Below are 20,991 nucleotides of genomic sequence, written 5' to 3'. Positions count from 1 at the left end.
ACTGACCTACATTTTGAGTATGGGATTGTTTACTTTTCAAAACAACATTTTCATTACACCCATGTGATTTAAACAAGCCAAAATGATCTGGGACTCAACGTGTAAACATTAACTTAATTATCCGGAGCATGACCCTTAAATGAGAACAATTAGATCATCTACTTCGCAGTTGTAATATTGACTTTATTTGACTGACAGCAAACATGGCTGTCCCGCTCCTCTCTGGAAGCTGCAATGAACATGCATGGATATATTTTTAGAAAAGAAAAGACAGAAGGAAGGATCTGGGAGGTGTTATTGTACATCAAAAATATACTGTAATGCCATCAAATTGAATGTCTGAATGAAATTGAAGTGAAATGTCATTTACTCTCATTTGTCTCTAATTCGCCATCATCAAAGACCAATTTTTCTGATTAATTTCAACTTTCTTTGGAGCACTGTGATCAGGTATTCATAGGTAATGTAATTTCATTATCAATTGGGATGTTAAAAATTATTTTTTTTAAAATGCCAATTATTAAGACCTACAACTTATTAACAGGGTTGACTTGACTTGACATGAACTATCCTTTTGTTTGATGTACTTGTCAACCCTTCATAGGGTTGACATCTTTTTTCAAATACAATTTCAAATACAGAAATTCAAGGCAATTTATTTTATCTTTATTATATTGTATTTTTGGGGGGTTTGGGACCCCTAAAAAGGGGAAAATATTGTAAATTGTAGATAACTGTAGATAACTTTTGGTGATCTCTAATTGAACTCAAGAGGGCTGCGTGACTTGTTTGGTGGACAGGTGTTCGAATTGACTGATCGAATTCCAAGATGTTCTGCAAAAACATTTAGTTCCTTGTCTCTTGAATTCACTGTTCATCACTGTTATTGTTCATGGGGTCTATATAAGTGCTGTATTAAATAAAAATGATAACCCTTTTCCTGCAACTGCAGAGGTGGTTCGTGTTGCAATATTTGCCAACAGTATTACGATCAATATGATTGTTAAGATATGTAAATATTATGATAATATATTAGGTGATATATATTATTCTCGAGTAACCAAATCTAGTCCCTTGCTCTATAAAAGGCTACATTGGAGTATTTGCCACAATGAAATATACATGTGCAGTTCTGTCACTGTGCAATGTGCATTTTAATGGATGAATGAGACTCAGTGTTATAGGTTGTTCCCTATTTGTATCCTCTGGGGCTGTAAAAACAAATCATCTAAAATGTCCATGACCCAAGAATGTTCTGACCTTGCTGTTGATGGACTCGATATTGTCCGTCATGGTGAGCATAGCTTCTGATATGCGGGAGGGCAGAGAGAGGACCACGACATCCACACCAGAAGGTCCATCGAAGCGGCCGGCCACTTGCATCATAGTTTCTACAAAGAACAGAGTTTATAGTTCAGGGTTAACCACATTTCACGTTTGGGGTACGGTGGAAGCATAATCGTGATACCTCGCTTTTCTTATGTCTGGATTTTCGACAAAAATGTTATATCAAGTTCCCAAAATGCATGTGCTGTTTCTTTTAAGGTTGGGACACTATAGACAGATTCCAGTAATGGGAATTATTTAATCATCTTCATTATGTGTGTGTGGTTGGTTTATTTATTCATAGAATGCACACAGCATGATGACTCTCCTTTTGTCCTTTTATAAAGCACTGTGCGGCATGTGCCGATGAAGCGTTCAAGCACACTGTGCTTATAATGTTCAATATAGAACGTGAGAAACACTATAGAACCTGTAGCAATGTATGAGGATTTAAAGGAGACGGATTTACCTGACCGGGTTTGAAGGAGATTTCATAATTTTTTTTAGACCAAATGTTGTTATGTTAATTAGACCACCCTTGTTTCTTTAGTTTGTTGATCCATTGTAATGCCTGGTACAACTAAAGGTTTGTTTGGACAGGTATAGTGATGAACAAAATAGCTCATAAGTGTTTAATTTGACTTCCATGGCTTTCTTGATAATAGCCAAATATTGCATTCTTGAGGGCTATTTTTGTTGTCACTGTTATATTTGTGCAAAAAAGGTACCTTTAGTTGTAAAAAATGTAAAATTAGTTTGGGAGAAAGCTATGAGAAAGTTACAATAATAGGAGAATAACGTCACAGTAATACAATAAAAAAGTTGCCATCTGATGGAGAAAAAAGTTGTAATTTTATATAAATAATAAAATCGTCAGCTGAGGAAAACCCTACAATGTAATTTTTAGACATGTAAAGATTTTCTAAAGTCATAATGAATGAAGTTGTACATTTTGGAAAATTTGGTTGGGAAAAATATATTGAAAACAATATTATGAGAAGGAAACGTAATATTTTGAAAAAAAAACAGATGGAAAAACACGGGTGCAGGGTAAAAGGGCAAACATGTTCATTTGTCCATTTTATTTGTCATTAATATATACAGTGCATCCGGAAAGTATTCACAGCGCTTCACTTTTTCTACATTTTGTCATGTTACAGCCTCATTCCAAATTGTATTAAATTAATATCTTACCTCAAAATTCTACACAAAATACTCCATTATGACAATGTGAAAAAAGGTTTTTTTTGACATGTTTTGAATTTATTAAAAATAGAAAACAAAAAAATCACATTTACATTAGTATTCACAGCCTGTATGGTAGAGTGGCCAGACGAAAGCCACTCCTTAGTAAAAGGAACATGGCAGCCCGTCTGGAATTTGCCAAAAAGCACCTGAATGACTCTCAGACCATGAGAAACAAAATTCTCTGGTCTGATGGCTTTCGTCTGGCCACTCTACCATACAGGCCTGATTGGTGGATTGCTGCAGAGATGGTTGTCCTTCTGGAAGGCTCTCCTCTCTCCAAAGAGGAACGCTGGAGCTCTGACAGAGTGACCATCGGGGCCTTGGTCACCTCCCTGACTAAGGCCCTTCTTCCCCGATCGCTCAGTTTAGAAGGCCGGCCAGCTCTAGGAAGAGTCCTGGTGGTTCCAAACGTCTTCCATTTACCAATAATGGAGGCCACTGTGCTCATTGGGACCTTCAAAGCAGCAGAAATGTTTCTGTATCCTTCCCCAGATTTGTGCCTCAAGACAATCCTGTCTCGCAGGTCTACAGACAGTTCTTTTGACTTCATGCTTGGTGTTTGTGCTCTGACATGCACAGTCAACTGTGGGACCTTATATAGACAGTTATTATATTTCCAAATCATGTCCAATCAACTGAATTTACTGCAGGTGGACTCCAATTAAGCTGTAGAAAGATCTCAAGGATGATCAGTGGAAAAAAGATGCGCCTGAGCTCAATTTTGAGCTTCATGGCAAAGGCTGTGAATACTTATGTAAATGTGATTTTTTTGTTTTCTATTTTTAATAAATTCAAAACATGTCAAAAAAAAACTTTTTCACATTGTCATAATGGAGTATTTTGTGTAGAATTTTGAGGTAAGAGATTAATTTAATTCAGTTTGGAATGAGGCTGTAACATGACAAAATGTAGAAAAAGTGAAGCGCTGTGAATACTTTCTGGATGCACTGTATTTTTGTTTGGTTTTCTGCATGTAAAACTATAATTATTTTCTATTAAATGTGTTTTGTGATGATCTTTTGTGTGGGTTTTCTCCAGGTATGTTGGTTTCCTCCCACATTCCAAAAATGTTGTCCAGAGGTATGAATGTGAGTGTGAATGGTTAATTGTCAACATGTGCCCTGTGATTGGGTGGTGACCAGTCCTGGGTGTACCCCGCCGCTGGGACAGACCCCATGGGGCATAGAAAATGGATGGATGGATGAAACATATTAATTGGATCTACTTTATTTCTTATTGGAAATATTGATTCAGTTTTCGTATGTTTTGGTTTCCGTCTGACCTTTTACAACAATTTAATGAAAACCCTAGGTTCCAATGTACTGTATGTGTGTTGCCAATACCTGCCAGGTGCCGCCACTCTGTGTTAAGGTCAGCCTGGTTGGCCAGACAGCCCTTCAGGACATTGCTGCAGTAGTTGGCACAAGGTCTAGCAGAGGCCATACCTCGGCAATGGGGACAGTAAGTCATCTTCATGATGGCTCGCATGCACTCCTGGCTCAGCTGCACCTGTGAGAGGATGCAGGGAGAACAATGAGACAATTGCAGTTGCAGCCAAACATACATGAGCCACTGTTGGTAAAGCATTGAGACAGTAAAAGTAACACATAAACATAATTTGAGTCACAGCACACAAAAGCGGTGTGACCTTCCAAACAAATGTTCATAGTGGTAGTTCCCATGGAAACCACTATGTGAGATTTTGCCTTGGTTCCACAACTGATGAAAAGCTCCGACATTCATACAAGTATGCTCAGCTCCATCCATCCACTGAACCCATCATTCTATCCCACAAGGCTGCAGGAAAAGGCCTTCTTGCGTGAACAGTGAAACTGGGTTAAGACCAGTAAGCTCTGCTCACAAGAGAGTACAGCTATGCATACAAAACCTCAGGAAGTGAGTGTGAGGGACACGAAGAGAGGGAGAACGAGGGATGGAAGAAGCTCAGTTATGCATACAAAGCTTCTCTCTTAAGCTGACATGTGGGCCGGTCTAATGCTTTTTTGGGAAACAACGCTTCCAAGTGTAAAGTCACACCTAGAATCGAGCGTTTGATAAATATACACTGGAAGTAGGACAGCAATAAAGATAACGGTGGACAGCAAATGGTAAAATCTTTAAATACCAGGGTTTCCGCTACATGAACTAATTCATCCTGGCACAATGCCAACACAAAATACAAGCCAACACACCTTGAATATTATTTTTTTAACTTGAAAACAATTTTACAAAGTAAATTATTGTATGAATGGATATATATGATGTATAGATACAGAACCCCTTATTATTTACACTGATATTGTTGGCACTTGCACATGTGTGACCAGATAAAAGTACACAACCCGTCTGATAATACTACTTCAGTCTTCAAAACACTAGTTGTGTATCTAAGTTTCCACCCTCAAAAAAAACATTTTTTGGGGAAACCTTGAATATAGATACAGATCTGGCCAGAAAGAGTGCAATGATGAGACAAAGCAATCATATCACTTATTAGATGACATCAGCACAATTATTCATAGAGACAAAAGTAGTTGAAAACTAATCTTCATAATACCTCCATAACACTCGCATTGTGCAGTCTTATTGCTGTATATGAATTACTTCCAAAAGTTATACACACTACAAATGCTCATCTCCATGACACTGATGACAATGTCCCCCAAGCTTCACACTAAAATCTAGTGAATCCCTCTGTACCTTGAAATTCAGGCCCCAAAACGTTCTCAAAAAACTCAGTTCCCTTGATGCTCTTAGGCCAATGGCCCAGATGAGATCTCAGCAACAGTACTAAAACACTGTGCACCTGAGCTTGCTCCCAAAACTTGCCAAGCTGTTTTAGATTTCTGCTGACACAAAGACAGAAAGTTCCATATCTCATATATCTCATATCTGCTGCCCAAAATTTCCAAAGTCACGGAAGGTCTCATTTGTGACCATATATGAAAACATTCCAGGTATCCGGGTATGGATTCCGTGCAAAGAGCTCTTCAATCAATATGCATTCTTACATCATTTAGTGGTGGAATAATGCGACTCCCAACAAGACATTTGAGTTCTTGCATAAGATTTAAAGGAAGCATCTGATCGTGTGGCACTGAGGCCGTCAGAACTAATGTCATTTGGCATTCATGGAGACTTACATTGCCCGGATTAGGTCTTTCTTAGCTGGCAGGCAACAGCGTGTTGTTCTCGATGGATTTACATCTTCAGCATTACATCTATCTGCTGGTGTACCCCAAGGGAGTGTACTTGGTCCATTACTCTTCCTGATTCATATTGATGACCTAGCTTCATACTTAGAGAACGACCCACACCTGTTTGCAGATAATTCAATTCTTCATGTTAGCATTAAAAATCCAAAGCTCAGAGGCATATCAGCAGAAAGCCTGCAGCGAGACTTGGATGCCATTACAAAATGGACTTCTGACAGGTGCCTCACTTTCTATGTCAGAAAAATCAAGGACATGATCATCAGCAGGAAACGAGAGCAGAATCAGTCTCCTCTCCGCTTCATGAAAATGAAGCTGATACCAATGAAAAGCATTACTCTCCTTAGGGTCATCAATACCAACACCTTAACTTGTATCAAAGGGCTAAGAAAAGAACCACCATCTGCAAGGCATACATACGACCACATATGGTGTATGCTTCTCCTATTGTACAGAGGAAAGCCCTTTGATTATTAAAAATTGAGGAACCACTTACAGCAAGAATTCTTCCACTGGAAGAAAAAAAACAAGAGAAAAGTTGCATCCCTTTGCACTTTTTACAGACACTTCTTCAGGGAAACCATCCATTAAAATAACTCGAATCCTACCTGACGAAGCAACAAATGCACACAACTCGATCTTCTGCGAGTAGTAAATATTCCCAAGTCTAACACCCAGTGTCATCTCTCTTCCTACATCCCAAGAACAGCCAGGTTGTGGAACTCCTAACATGAACTGTTTCGAGTCAGCCGTGAATGCACATGAACGCAGAGGACAATAAATAATGGTGGGTATCGGGCTGTTTTTAAAGTCACATTTATGGATCCGGTGAAATTGAAAGCAGGATATCATTTGCTGCCACCAAACTTAAAAAATGTTCAAAGACAGATGGGAAACATAATGAGGGGTAAACTTCATTGAAAACAGACTTGTGTAAATACTACGCACAAACCTTTATGCATACTAATTTGTGGGGTGACTCTTTGTCATCAAATATATGAGGAAATCAAAAAAGCAGTAATATTGCAGAAGTAAAAATAAACAAAAATATTTATGATAGCTATAACATTGAGGAGACAATTTCAAGCAAGAAAAATTAACATTGATAAATATTCATTCAATTTCTACCAGCTGTCTTCAGGCAATAGGCGGGGTACGCCCTGGACTGGTGGCCAGCCAATCACAGGGCACATATAGACAAACAACCATTCACACTCACCTATGGACAATTTGGAGCCGCCAATTAACCTAGCATGTTTTTGGAATGTGGGAGATTTTATCAATTTGATTTGACTTAGTCATAGTATAGTAGACATATTTAATTTATTTGATCTCAACAGGTTAGTGAAGGTTTAACAATCAGCTAGAGATAGGAAGTCATTGCAGAGAAAGTATAACGATAAGTGACGCAGAAATGAAAAAGACACATTTCCATCCTTAATCTAAAATCATATGAGACATGACTCACATCCTCACTCCAACCCCTTCTTTCCTTCCATCCTTGCCCTGCCAGTCACAAGCCAGGGATGAGTCAGACAAATACTTTTTTTTTTTTTTTATGCTGAGACACAGCAGTGGAATGAAGGGAAAGTTTAGAAGTCTGAAAAAATGAGAGATGCAGAATGTTTGAGCAGCTTTAAAAGTTCAAGCAAGAAAAATTGGCAGAGGAGTTAAAGGCTTGAAAGCTCAGGGTGATGTGGATGGTATTTCGAGAGAAGACGTTCCTTAATCTGGTTCCCTCCCTCATACATATTAATGCTGGGAATCATTGGTCAGGAAGGATGAAGAAGAGGATATTTGCAGTGCTAACTGAGTTTTTATTACATAATTACTGTACGTCTCATTCAGAACAGTGAAAGAAAGACTGTTACAAATGATCACAGGTTCCTTGTTAGGAAAAAGTTTTGTTTTGTATGCATTTATTTCAAACGCCTACAAGTCAACACCTGCAGTTAAATACGCAATTGCTCAATTAAATGAGCAATGCCAGACTTGCTTTCCGGAATTGAGGGTGAAAAACAAAATGTGTTCCAGTTCAATACATTCACAGCTTCACTGTTCTGTGGTTGACTACGGCCTATTATTATTCCAAAATTATGCATATGTATGTAAGATTTTTTTTGGCCCAAATTAGGCATTTTAAAGAATAAAAATGGTTAAATGAGCATGAGTCAGCTGACATTGCATTGTCATGTGAGACACCTATTTTGACTATATAGTCCCCTAAAAAAACCCTCTAACCACGTTTCACTATATGATATACATGCTGTGATCATGAACAGGTGCATTGATGATAATATCTAATACTAATAGCAGGGGTCTCAAACACGCGGCCCACGGGCCAAATGTGGCCCGCAGGACACTAGTTTGAGGCCCCCGCCTTGATCTGAAAGTTGAATGTTAGTGCGGCTCGCGCAAGTTTGATATGGATGCTGTATGGTACCCAGAAAAAATTATTACTTTTGATTAATGTTCATGTTAAAGGTTAAATAACTGTTAATAGTTATCCTCCCTATCCGTGTGGAAGTGGTAAGTTTTTGGCTATTTAAGTTTAAAGGAAATAACTTGAAGGCTACCGTTTAGGTCGCTAGCTCTCTAGTTTGCGAGTTAGCAAGACCCTGCAGTTGCGCAATATGTTGTAAATAAAAAGAGTATAAATGTGACTATAGTCGTGTTTTGTCATGTCTACAGGGCTCTAATAATGCTTTGTTCATTTTAATCTGAAAAAAATAATTTGTCTACCCACCAACTATATGTGGTTTCTTAAGTTTTTATTATTTGCTGTTTTATTATTATTATTATTATAGTTATTCATTACTGATTGATTGATTTTCTTTATTCTTGATATGTTTATTTATTTTTCATCTTATTTTGTGCAGAAAAATAAAAATTAAGATATTTGAGAACAGTGGAATGTTTTATCAGAGCTTTTATTGTAGAAAATCGGAACCAAAGCACTGCAAAAGTTTGTATATTTTTCTGTTTTTAATAAATGCGTTTTTTTTTTTTGGAAAGAGTGTGAAACATTAACTTGATTCTAAAATGGATTCTAAAATTTCTACAGATTGCAAAAAAACAAGCCACACATTTTTGTTCTTGCCGTCCCTCAGCAACATGCAGTTTACACCTGTCCTGGTGCCCATCCCAACCCACGCTGCCTCTCTCTGAGCATAATTAGTAAGGATCCAAACATGACCTATGCTTATTGTGTGATTGAATGAGCTGATTCACACGCCTCAGATGGCTCATGGCCTACTTCCTCCACTCCCATACCCAAGCGGGAGAAATGCTTGGAAAAGTTTTTGTACACAGAAATGGGTGCAGCCTCAAGTGATGAACAAAGCAATTAATACTCTAAAGACATTTAGATTTTTTTAAATTAAACCCCAAAGTTTGACCTTGTAAGTTGCATTGCGATTTCTCACACAGCTACCACCATGGAATTAGATGCACACTTTTAGGGGAATTTGATCAACAGTAACTGAAAAACATGGCCACCGTCAAGCAAAATGTGGATCCAAACAAGGTTTCCATTTTGATAAAGAAAATGAGACATGCTATTGAATTGAAGAAAGAACTATTGTACCTATCTGGGGTGCAATAAATAATAGCAGCTCTATCATCAAGGCACTGAAAAGCAGGAAGAGAGCAAAGCTGTTTGCGCTATGAGACGGTGAGAAGCCTGCTGTTTTGACAGAGAAGTGAGAAGCACTTTTATGATGTTTCTCTTGCTTCGTGCACTGCCTCATTAATCCCATGCTTTTGTCTGTTTGTAGGCTGAAGAAGACAGCGATACCATTACAGACAAATTGTTCATATAACATTACCAGTCAAGTGACTTATTCTGTCTTAAGAATCAGTGTAAGTCTGTAAATTGGTCGTGACCTCATTTCGGGAGGTTCCCCTGCTCCGACATGAGAGCTGAGATGACAGTTTGTCATTTGCCAAAAAGCCAGGCTAATTATTGACACAATTTCCCTTGCCGGTCTTGTTTAATGATAACATCACTCAGTTTCCCACGGCGCAGACAAACTGCCATCAGTCAAAAATCGTACCAAAGAAATAATAGACACATGACGCTAATAATGGAACACCAGTGAGAATAATAAATTCTCTTGGTATTGCTGAGTTTTGTTAGAATAAAACCCTGCATAGGATTAAAATGTTGAATATAAAATCAACATGGGGCTGATGGCATTATCAAAAACACTCTCCACAAAGTAGAAAAGATTCAATCGGAGTGGTCAGTAATAGTTGTAATAACGATTTCTGGTTCATCATCTTTAATATTTCCAAATAAGTCCTGGAAATAGGCGGCACGCCGGTCTAGTGGTTAGCGCACAGACCTCACAGCTAGGAGACCAGGGTTCAATTCCACCCTTGGCCATCTCTGTGTGGAGTTTCATGTTCTCCCCGTGCATGCGTGGGTTTTCTCCGGGTACTCCGGTTTCCTCCCACATTCCAAAAACATGCTAGGTTAATTGGCCACTCCAAATTGTCCATAGGTATGAGGTATGTGAGTGTGAATGGTTGTTTGTCTATATGTGCCCTGTGATTGGCTGGCGACCAGTCGAGGGTGTACCCCACCTCTCGCCCGAAGACAGCTGGGATAGGCTCCAGCACCCCTGCGACCCTCGTGAGGATAAGCGGTAGAAAATGAATGAAGTCCCGGAAATGATTTGGACAGTTTAATGTACCTCCACCCTAACAGGGAAGGCGCTCGTATCCTTTCTAGAAATATAGGTAGATCACTGTTTGAGTTTCGCATGACATCACGCACTAGACATCATGATTATTTTTACTAGATCTCAGTGCTGCCTTCAATACTATCAATCACACTATCTTACTGGAATGCCTTAAAACGCATATTGGTGCTACTTTCTTGGTTTAGATCTCATCTGGTGGATCGGACACATCATGGAGTTTATGATAATGTGACCTCTGAAAATGCTCAGAATCCTGATGACCTGTGTCAGTTTATTTCCATAAATTACAAAAACATGATCTATTATTAGCACCACAAGTAGCAAACCACTTTTTCAGTTTTTTTTCCGTTTAAGCTTGGCCTATAATATTTCATCAAGGAAATAGCTGTATTATTCACCACAGTTTTCCCATATGCCGTGTATATTCCTAAGGGGGGCAGCACTCTTGACAAGCCCCTCGCCCTTGTGTCTGGCAGGAGATATTTTTCACTAGCGCATCAATACTGGCCTCCTCCAATTCTACAAGCCAAAATGATTTCTTCGTCTACCTCTGATCTTAACCTCACTCCTTTCGTATACACGGCGGACAGTATTTCTCTTGGGGGATATTAACCCTCCACGTGGACCTGAAGACATTTTTCAGAGGGGGAGTTGACATTAAGTGGTGTTGTAAAAGATGACTCCCCTGAGCCGGGGGCCATATTTATAGGGCTGCTCGTTTCCACCAACATTGATCTGGATGAGTAACACAGAGCATGCATGTGCACACATCCTTCTTGCTAATAACCTACCCCAGATCTTTGCAAAGTGTATATTTTGGCACATTCACATATCAGGTTCATCTTGAGGGTTAGGGATATATTTGTGGTAGCAATGTTATTTATAGAAGGGCCTCCCAACCTTTTTGACTGCATGGATTAGTTAGTGCTTGTCGAACAGGCCGCTGGAAGAAAGCTTATACGGTTTATGCAGTACTATACAGTATTTCATTAATATACTATGAGGAAAACTGATAAAATATTTTTATGAGATGAAATAATTTATCTTGTGTTGAATAAGGCTGGGGGACTTGCTATAGACTGAATGAAACTCAACGTCCCATAGCTAATAATATGTTCTACTTCTTTAGCCAGCAAACTATTTGAATCGACTGTGCCGCTTATTGTTGCAGTTTCGTTCCTGGACTGCAATGTAAGTTGAGTTTTGGTATATGTTGAAGCTCATAGTTAAATTAACTCCTAAGTGACTGACACTGAAGAGACAAACAACTTTATATAATAAACTTATATTCTAACTTCATATTCTATATTTACAATATTATTTTAAAGGTGATTATATGGGTGTTATTTCACATCGAGAGGGCTCTAATAATGCTAAAAACCGTATTTAGAAAATTGTAAACAAGTTTTCTATGCCATAACTACAAAATATATATATATATATTTATAATTATATATATATATTTTGGGGGGGGCAAATACGTATATGAAACATTACAGTGCATTTCTTACACCAATCAAAATATAACTTTCCATTATTTACATTTGTATTCAACTATCTGATCAGAAGCCCAAAAGGAGTAGGCTGAAGCAAAAGCTTATAAATGCCTACCCCTTTTTGCAAGATATAATCATGTTCATGCCACAGTCTTGTTTTCTCCTGTTATTATTATCATTTTAATATTGTTATTATCATTATTGTTATAATCTTTATCATTATTACCATTATTATTGTTATTATTATCACCAGTATTATTCATTAATTCATTAATTCATTTTCTACCGCTTATCCTCACGAGGGTCGCGGGGGTGCTGGAGCCTATCCCAGCTGTCTTCGGGCGAGAGGCGGAATACACCCTGGACTGGTGGCCAGCCAATCACAGGGCACATATAGACAAACAACCATTCACACTCACATTCATACCTATGGACAATTTGGAGTGGCCAATTAACCTAGCACGTTTTTGGAATGTGGGAGGAAACCGGAGTACCCGCAGAAAACCCACGCATGCACGGGGAGAACATGCAAGCTCCACACAGAATTGAATATATAATTTTTTTATTTAATTTTATTCCATTTATAAAGAAGGGATCCTTTTTCGGAAATCTGAAATTCACTTATCACAGTCTGTTCTGGAAACAATTAACCGGGATGAATGAGGGATTAGTGTCTTCTTTGTCCCTTGTTTGCCAAAAGTTTTTGCATCTCGGTCTGGCCCCTGCACTATTGATTTGCAGCCATAGACATGGTCATTTTCTCATAAGGAGCTACAGCAAGTCATAAAGACGAATGCTGCAACACATAAATAAAGTTGTGAGTAGAAAGTATCAGCTGCAGCAGAGATTAGACATCACTAAAATGTTTAAGAGACATTTTCACCAACACCGGTAAAAAGAGACGGCATGCAGGGTAGAAAAACAAGGCAATAATAACTATAATTACAGTTTCTGTTGAAACTGAATCTGTTAAGGTGCTGATGTTTTCAGGGATTATGACCGGTCAATGTGAAAAGGGAAGTATTGGTATGGAAGTATTACCTGGGATACTTTGCGGACCACTTCTCCACTGACGACCAGTCCTTGAACAAAGGAACGAGCGGCCACAAATGTGCGTGTGACCTTCATCTTGAGATCACGTGACGTCTCCCCAAAAGGGTGAAGTGTCTCCAGTTGTTTAGATACACACTCCAGGTAGTCATCCCCTGTAGTCAACACATACATGCATTCATATCAATCTGAGTGACGGGATTGGATTAAATCTGAAACTGGATCGACAATGAGAAAAGTTACTGCACCTATAGAATACTGCCTGTTTGCATGGAAGAAGATTTTCTCTAAAAGCCTGCTCCAGAATTCATTCAGCACGTCTTCTAAGTTAATGTTGGAGCCTCTGCAGTAGAGCCTCAAGTCTTTGTAGAGGTCGGTGAACACTTGAGAATTCTGGGTGTAGAGCAAGCCCCAGGTGGAAGTGAACGTCTCATGGAGTGTGATGGCCGAGCTGTTCAGCAACTCTAGGAAATAACCTGAAAAAAACAATACATGAAAATTAGGACCATATTGTACATGTGTGATGCAGCATGTTGTTCAAACTGTTTGCCTGCTGTCCAAATATGGGAAAAGTTCTCCATATGTGCTGGGCCTGAGGACACTGACAGCACTTAGTTACGTAACAAGTTCACATGCTAAGCTCATCCTGACCCATCTGTATGATCCAAACCGTGGCCTAGTAAGCTACAATGTCCTGCTCTCCCGATCCTTAATGAACACCCGCAGCTGTTTCTCACTGCGTTTTAGTCAAGTCAAAGCTAAAGGGCTGTGTCTCATTGGGGTTCACAGACGTCTGCTGGAAATCCCACATCTGTTTAATTAGTTGTGGTTATGTTGTTGTGCTGTCAAGAACAGTGCTTCTCAAATAGTGAGGTGCGGGGGGAGGGGGGGGGGGGTTGCTGTTCTACTCTCGCTAACATTTGGTTTGCTAGGTCAGCAGTTAGCAGGTTCTCAATAAAAAGTTCTGTTTATTCAGACCTGTTAAAGTACTATACTGAACATTCCGGAATAAAGCATGTCAATTATGCCTAGAAATATGAAATTAATTAAAACAAATGTTCTAGCTCAATGCTAATTTACATTGAAAATCCCATACATGTGCTAGCTATTAGCATTAGCAATTCATATGGTGATTTCAACCACATCCAGATATAAAAACTAATTACACATTTAAATGTATATTCAACTTCAAATTATTATATATTAATATTATATAACATATATTAATATATATATATATATATATATATTATTAAATTATTAGGACTTCTTTAATTATTACATTGTACTCACCACTCATCTAACTATGTTTACATTTTCATCAGTTATTATTACATATGTATTATTATTTATGTTGACTGTTATATAATTTATTCACAGTGATTATAAACTTTCACTGCTATTGTACCACATTGTTATACTGCCTTATCATTCAATTAGGTATTTCAAAATTGGGACAAGATTGGAACATAGGAAGTGAAATGTATTCGCAATTCTTGTGAAACGAAGAGGAGGCAGGATGAAATAAGCGTTGTTTTTTTTGGACATGTGGAATCGTGACTGGGATCGTACTATGTGATGTATTCCAATGTAACTTGTATACATGCTCGAAATAGACTAAACCATTACCATTGCCATTACATTTCACTTAAATAGATGATGTATAACATAATTTCAGGCAAACATTTTCTATGGCTCAAAAAGAGGCATACTCTTGTTTTACTGTAGGTCTGAATTATCTCACAACAAAATAATCCTGAATAAAAACCCCTAATGAAAACAGTATTGCTGCAGTAACCCACGCCCAGCTAAAACTCAACTTTGAACCTACAATGTAATTTCCGGTCTGCGACCCACACAAGCAAAAGTCTTCCTTAAGTCTTACATAGCTTATTTTGTCACACCCTGGTGCTCTTGCTCTGTGCCCCCGTCTCCTCCCTGTTTATTTCTCATTCCAGATCCTCTGTTCCTGGCTGGAGGTGGACCTACTGAACGCACCTTAGGTTGATTACCCTCATTTCGCACTTAATCCGACAGCCAACAGCCGGGGAACGCCGGATTATTGCCTACGATATGCCGCGCTACACTTGTTGCTGCCCCGCTTTCCTGTACTCTTTATAGTTTAAGCCAGCTCCCTTTTGTGTGTTTCCCATGGTGCTCCCTTTTGACAACATCGCCTTTTTTACGACCTTTTGGATTTAATAAACCCCAAGTTCCACTCACCTGCCTCCTGCTTCCGTGTCCAGGAAAGTAACGCATTTACTCTTATTATATCTTACTACTGTATATTGAGTAATGTGAGGGTAAAAGTGACATAGGGGTGTTATTAGATGTCTAGAGGGCTCTAATAATGTTGAAAATGTATTTAGAAGGTCAGTTTCTTTAATAATCTAACTATAAAAATATTAAATTCACAAACATGGAATCCATTTCATGGTCCGGTCTGGAACCAATTAAACGCAATAAACATGGGAATAATGTACTTGCAAATGAGAGGCACAAACAAAATCGCTATCTTTGGGGGAGACCGTCAAAGAAAGTAATTGAGAACCTTAGATCTTGAAAAATGGACCTAGAAGCTTTCTCCAGCGTCATGCTTGATATAAACTGTAACGAAAAAAACACCTCCAAGGTACATGTAATCTTTATTATTTTCCATCCAAGTTAATGTTAACTAAGTTAAGTTGAGTACACAATTTTTTGCTATGAACTAATTATTACACTTCAGTGTCAAATACAAAATATTTTCTTTATATTGAAAAAATAGCCAATGGAAGTAAAATAACAGTAAGTGCATGTTCCACCAGTTGTAATTACTGTATTTCAAAGTGTGCTGCACTTCAAAACAGCTATTGTGTTGTAAAAGAAGGACGGCAGTGTAATCATAGCTCCCTAACCACAAAGCAAATGGCCACAAAATGAATTGGTGTGGGGTAACCACAATGTGTGACAAGAGTTATTACTTTGATTACAAGATTTGGTGAGACAAATATACTGACAAAGAGCCGGCATATGTCTGATGTTTGCATATTGCAACCCTCTGACTCTAGGACATCTAAATCAGATGCTTGCCGGTTGACCCCACCTGTCACTCAAACTATGTGATGTGGGTAAACCCCAGGAAGCCAGCAAGATGTCACCCACATGGGTCGCATGGTTGGTGAAAGCCATCACCATGCAGGAGTCAGCAGAAATGCACACATGTTTGCTGCAACATGAGAGAAGTGACTTGAAAAGTGACAGCTTTGCATTTAATTCTGTCTGAAAATGTGCGTGCTGCAGGTTTAGCATAAAAGTTAAGCATTGGCGTTTTCTCAGGGCATTGATCAATCAATCTGGACTGTTCAGGTCTCACCTGTCTCACCTCCTATCTGAGCAGGCTTCATCAGCTCAAATGCTAGGTGAGACAAACAATAGTGCAGGGGTGTCAAACTTGTGCCATGGAGAGCTAAATCGGGTGGTCAAGGAAGGACCTCAAGTACATTGCCAAGTACATTGCCTGTTGATGAAACTGGCTGGACAAAAAAAAACTGATGAATTTGACAAATGTGCAATAATCAGACCACATAGGACTGTTCTAGTCTGAGAACTCGGTGCAATATCCAGCGTATTTATACTCTAAAAGAAGATTCCCAGACAGGAATGGTTTCACTTGTTTGTGGTGTCAAATGATGGTTGTTGGGATACAATGGAGTGAGGCCTCTTCCCGCCAGCGATGGTCATTTGGGTGGTATCCTCCACCCAGTGATGACCACAGAGATTTGAACCCAAATGGCTGGAATCTGACCACACATTTCATTTATAATGAATATTATTATCATAAACATGCATTTGACTCTAACAAACATGGTGTTTATGGTTTCTAATAGAACTTCAATTTCAACTTAACAATAGAAATGTCTCTTGGGTGGCAGACAAAAATTATGTTAAATATTCTGGTTTCATCACAATTCGAGGGCAAATATTACTGAGTGGTAGCACGGTGTCCACTTCCCTGCCGTCCTTGGGAATGAGTGAATAATGATCGTCATTAGTATGACACAAAGAGCCTGTCAAAAGTGAGCCTGCATGTGTTTTTTTTTGTGTTCATTGGGGGTGACCTTTCCTATCCTTCCGCTTGTCGCCGTACGGTACAGGTAGCAACACCTTCCTCCTTTTTGCTCCCCCTTCTGCAATCCACTTTCATCGTGTAAGCATCAGCAACCACGCTGCAGGGAAGAAGTGATGGGAGTCTAATTTTACATTTGCAAACACATTTCGGTGCACAGAGGACACATAGAGGGCGAACTAGGGCTGGGAACTTTTTAGTAGTCATCAGGATACCGCAGAGACAAACTCATCAAGTCATTGTTCTTTGATACACCATCCATTCTATCCCATTTAGCTCTTAAATGTTTTCTACAAGTTTGACTGGATCATTAAACTCTGAGTAGTAAGAGTACACGTTTCAAAATCTTCTCAAGGGATATAAATGTAACTTTAACTTGGGAGTAGTAGTCATGTGTGGTTATGGTCTGGTGCTACATGAGTGCTACATGAGTGCTGCAAAGCTGCGGTTCACTGAGGGAAACACTCACTATGAGGTATACCATAGACATGCTGTTCCTCAACACCCCCTTGGACACTTGTCACCCGGGTCCTGTGTTCAGTCAGATTTGCCCTAATAAAGTGGTGGCATTGATGTTCCTTCAGCTGTCAATCACTCAAGGCTTGCACTGCTTCCATGTTTATCCCACAAAGGGATTCAGCGATGGAAGCATCTCACCTCATCTAATCTAAAATCAAATCTTGTACAGGATCCTTGGTTGCTTGTCAGTATAACTGAGATTAAAGGAAACCAATACTCTAATGCAGGGTAAAGTGTGGCTTAGGGGCTATTTTTTTCATTATTTATTATATTTATTACTTTTATAAAAGTCAGCAGTGATGTTACAAGAATAAAGTGAAAATGTTTTTTCAATGTTGAGGTCAAATGAGAAATGGTTGTAATTTTATGACAATAGCGTTGCATTGTTATGATGAAAAGCAAGACTATAGCATAACGTTGAAATATTAAAGAAAATATATTTTTATAGCTGTGTTATTATGAGAAACTAACAAAACAAGTAACATTTTTAGAAAATTCCATTCATCCATTTTCTTCAGCTTATCCGTGTCTGGGTTGCGAGGGCAGTAGTATCAGTAGGGAAGCCCAGGTCCAAGGTCTGCCTTGGGACCTCCCCCCAGCTGGGCATGCCCAGAACTCCTCACCAGGTACGTGTCTGGGAGGCTTGATGCCCTAGCCAACTTCCTCAATAAGCCCATCCTGGATGACTGAGCTCCTCACACTAACTTTTTTTTTTAATTATGACAAAATATTATTACAAAACACTAATTTGTCATTTTTTTTCATTACTTTGCGGAGAGAAAATTTTACAATGTTAACAGAATAGAGTCAAAACATTATAGGAATAAATTTATTTATTAGAACAAAGTTGAAATTGTTGGGAAATTAAAAATATATACAGTGCATCCGGAAAGTATTCACAGCGCTTCACTTTTTCTACATTTTGTCATGTTACAGCCTCATTCCAAACTGAATTAAATTCATCTCTTACCTCAAAATTCTACACAAAATACTCCATTATGACAATGTGAAAAAAGGTTTTTTTTGACATGTTTTGAATTTATTAAAAATAGAAAACAAAAAAATCACATTTACATAAGTATTCACAGCCTTTGCCATGAAGCTCAAAATTGAGCTCAGGTGCATCTTTTTTCCTCTGATCATCCTTGAGATCTTTCTACAGCTTAATTGGAGTCCACCTGCAGTAAATTCAGTTGATTGGACATGATTTGGAAATATAATAACTGTCTATATAAGGTCCCACAGTTGACTGTGCATGTCAGAGCACAAACACCAAGCATGAAGTCAAAAGAACTGTCTGTAGACCTGCGAGACAGGATTGTCTTGAGGCACAAATCTGGGGAAGGATACAGAAACATTTCTGCTGCTTTGAAGGTCCCAATGAGCACAGTGGCCTCCATTATTCGTAAATGGAAGACGTTTGGAACCACCAGGACTCTTCCTAGAGCTGGCCGGCCTTCTAAACTGAGCGATCGGGGAAGAAGGGCCTTAGTCAGGGAGGTGACCAAGGCCCCGATGGTCACTCTGTCAGAGCTCCAGCGTTCCTCTGTGGAGAGAGGAGAGCCTTTCAGAAGGACAACCATCTCTGCAGCAATCCACCAATCAGGCCTGTATGGTAGAGTGGCCAGACAAAAGCCACTCCTTAGTAAAAGGAACATGGCAGCCCGTCTAGAATTTGCCAAAAAGCACCTGAATGACTCTCAGACCATGAGAAACAAAATTCTCTGGTCTGATGAGACAAAGATTGAACTCTTTGGTGTGAATGCCAGGCGCCATGTTTGGAGGAAACCAGGCACTGCTCATCACCAGGCCAATACCATCCCTACAGTGAAGCATGGTGGTGGCAGCATCATGCTGTGGGGATGTTTTTCAGCAGCAGGAACTGGCAGACTAGTCAGGATAGAAGGAAAAATGAATGTAGCAATATATAGAGATATCCTGGATGAAAACCTGCTCCAGAGCGCTCTTGACCTCAGTAGACTGGTCATGTACCTTGACCATATAGACAGTAGACATTAGCACACAGCCAAGATCTCAAAAGATTGGCTTCAGAACCACTCCGTGAATGTCCTGGAGTGGCCCAGCCAGAGTCCAGACTTGAATCCGATCGAACATCTCTGGAGAGATCTGAAAATGGCTGTGCACAGACGTCTCCCATCCAACCTGATGGAGCTTGAGACTTATTGCAAAGAAGAATGGGCAAAACTGCCTAAAGATAGGTGTGCTAAACTTGTGGGATCATATTCAAAAAGACTTGAGGCTGTAATTGCTGCCAAAGGTGGATCAACAAAGTATTAAGCAAAGGCTGTGAATACTTATGTAAATGTGATTTTTTTGTTTTCTATTTTTAATAAATTCAAAACATGTCAAAAAAACTTTTTTCACACTGTCATAATGGAGTATTTTGTGTAGAATTTTGAGGTAATAGATTAATTTAATTCAGTTTGGAATGAGGCTGTAACATGACATAATGTAGAAAAAGTGAAGCGCTGTGAATACTTTCCGGATGCACTGTATCAATATATTGAAATATAATTGCAGTATGTGGCTCCTATCAGTGGAAAAAGTTTGGACACCCTTGGTCTAAAGCAATCCAATACAAAAGCTTTATTACATTACAACAAAAATAAACTTTTCAGCTTTTCACATGAGAATTGTCTTCTTAAAATTTGTCAGGAAAAATGCTTTGGAGCCGTTCTTACAAAAAAGGTCCAGTTTGGATCAGACTCAAAAAATGCATCTCACGTTAAAGTTTGTTTTCCACCAGCCGGCTGCTCGTCTCAGCATGTGCAGGAAATGATTCAAGGCACTTGGATGACCCAGGCTGCCTTGTAAAACTCAATTTGGCGGCAAATAATGGGAATGTTGTGGGACAATAAAAATAGCTCCAACAAATAAATTGAATAAACAGCAAAAGCAGATAGTCAGTATAAGTATGTTTGGAACGGCGGACTGACAGGGTTATTCTCCGTCAAAGTAAATAGCCATGAATCATGCAGTAGAAAATAAGAGACTTATTGACTTTGACGGCACACAACAGTAAAAGAAAAAAAAAAAGACAGGAGTAAATGAAGGCTTGCAATAGCAGCAATTTCACACTTTAACATCTGATGGCCTTAATTGTTTTTTTTTTATTAACTTGTCTATTTGAGGAATGCTGAGTGCTTTTATTTATTGTTGGCTCCTTTGTGAGAGGAATGGAAAAAGGCAAGGCATGTCCTAAAGGCTGTGCAATCCTAACATCATCTGTCATTGTACATGGACAGTTTGGACTCGCCAATTAACCTAGCATGTTTTTGGAATGTGGGAGGAAACTGGAGTACCCG

At 39.0% G+C, this 20,991-nt stretch overlaps 1 protein-coding gene across 1 annotated transcript in view; it reads right to left on the bottom strand.

The window, feature by feature from the left end:
* gpc1b (glypican 1b) overlaps positions 1 to 20,991 on the bottom strand; it is a 92,362-nt gene that overhangs the window by 9,069 nt on the left and 62,302 nt on the right. The window contains exons 3-6 of the mRNA XM_058067570.2: positions 13,287 to 13,514; positions 13,030 to 13,193; positions 3,918 to 4,083; positions 1,261 to 1,391 (exon numbers count right to left, since the gene is read on the bottom strand). Coding sequence (XP_057923553.2) covers positions 1,261 to 1,391; positions 3,918 to 4,083; positions 13,030 to 13,193; positions 13,287 to 13,514 — 689 coding nt within the window. The remainder of the gene's footprint in view (positions 1 to 1,260; positions 1,392 to 3,917; positions 4,084 to 13,029; positions 13,194 to 13,286; positions 13,515 to 20,991) is intronic.

Source organism: Doryrhamphus excisus, linkage group LG6 (genome assembly GCF_037039965.1).
Source record: "Doryrhamphus excisus strain RoL-2023G ecotype Guam linkage group LG6, RoL_Dexc_Guam_v1.1, whole genome shotgun sequence".
NCBI lineage: Eukaryota > Metazoa > Chordata > Actinopteri > Syngnathiformes > Syngnathidae > Doryrhamphus > Doryrhamphus excisus.
Note: the sequence above shows the minus strand (reverse complement) of the source record. Positions and strands in the feature narration are given on the sequence as shown.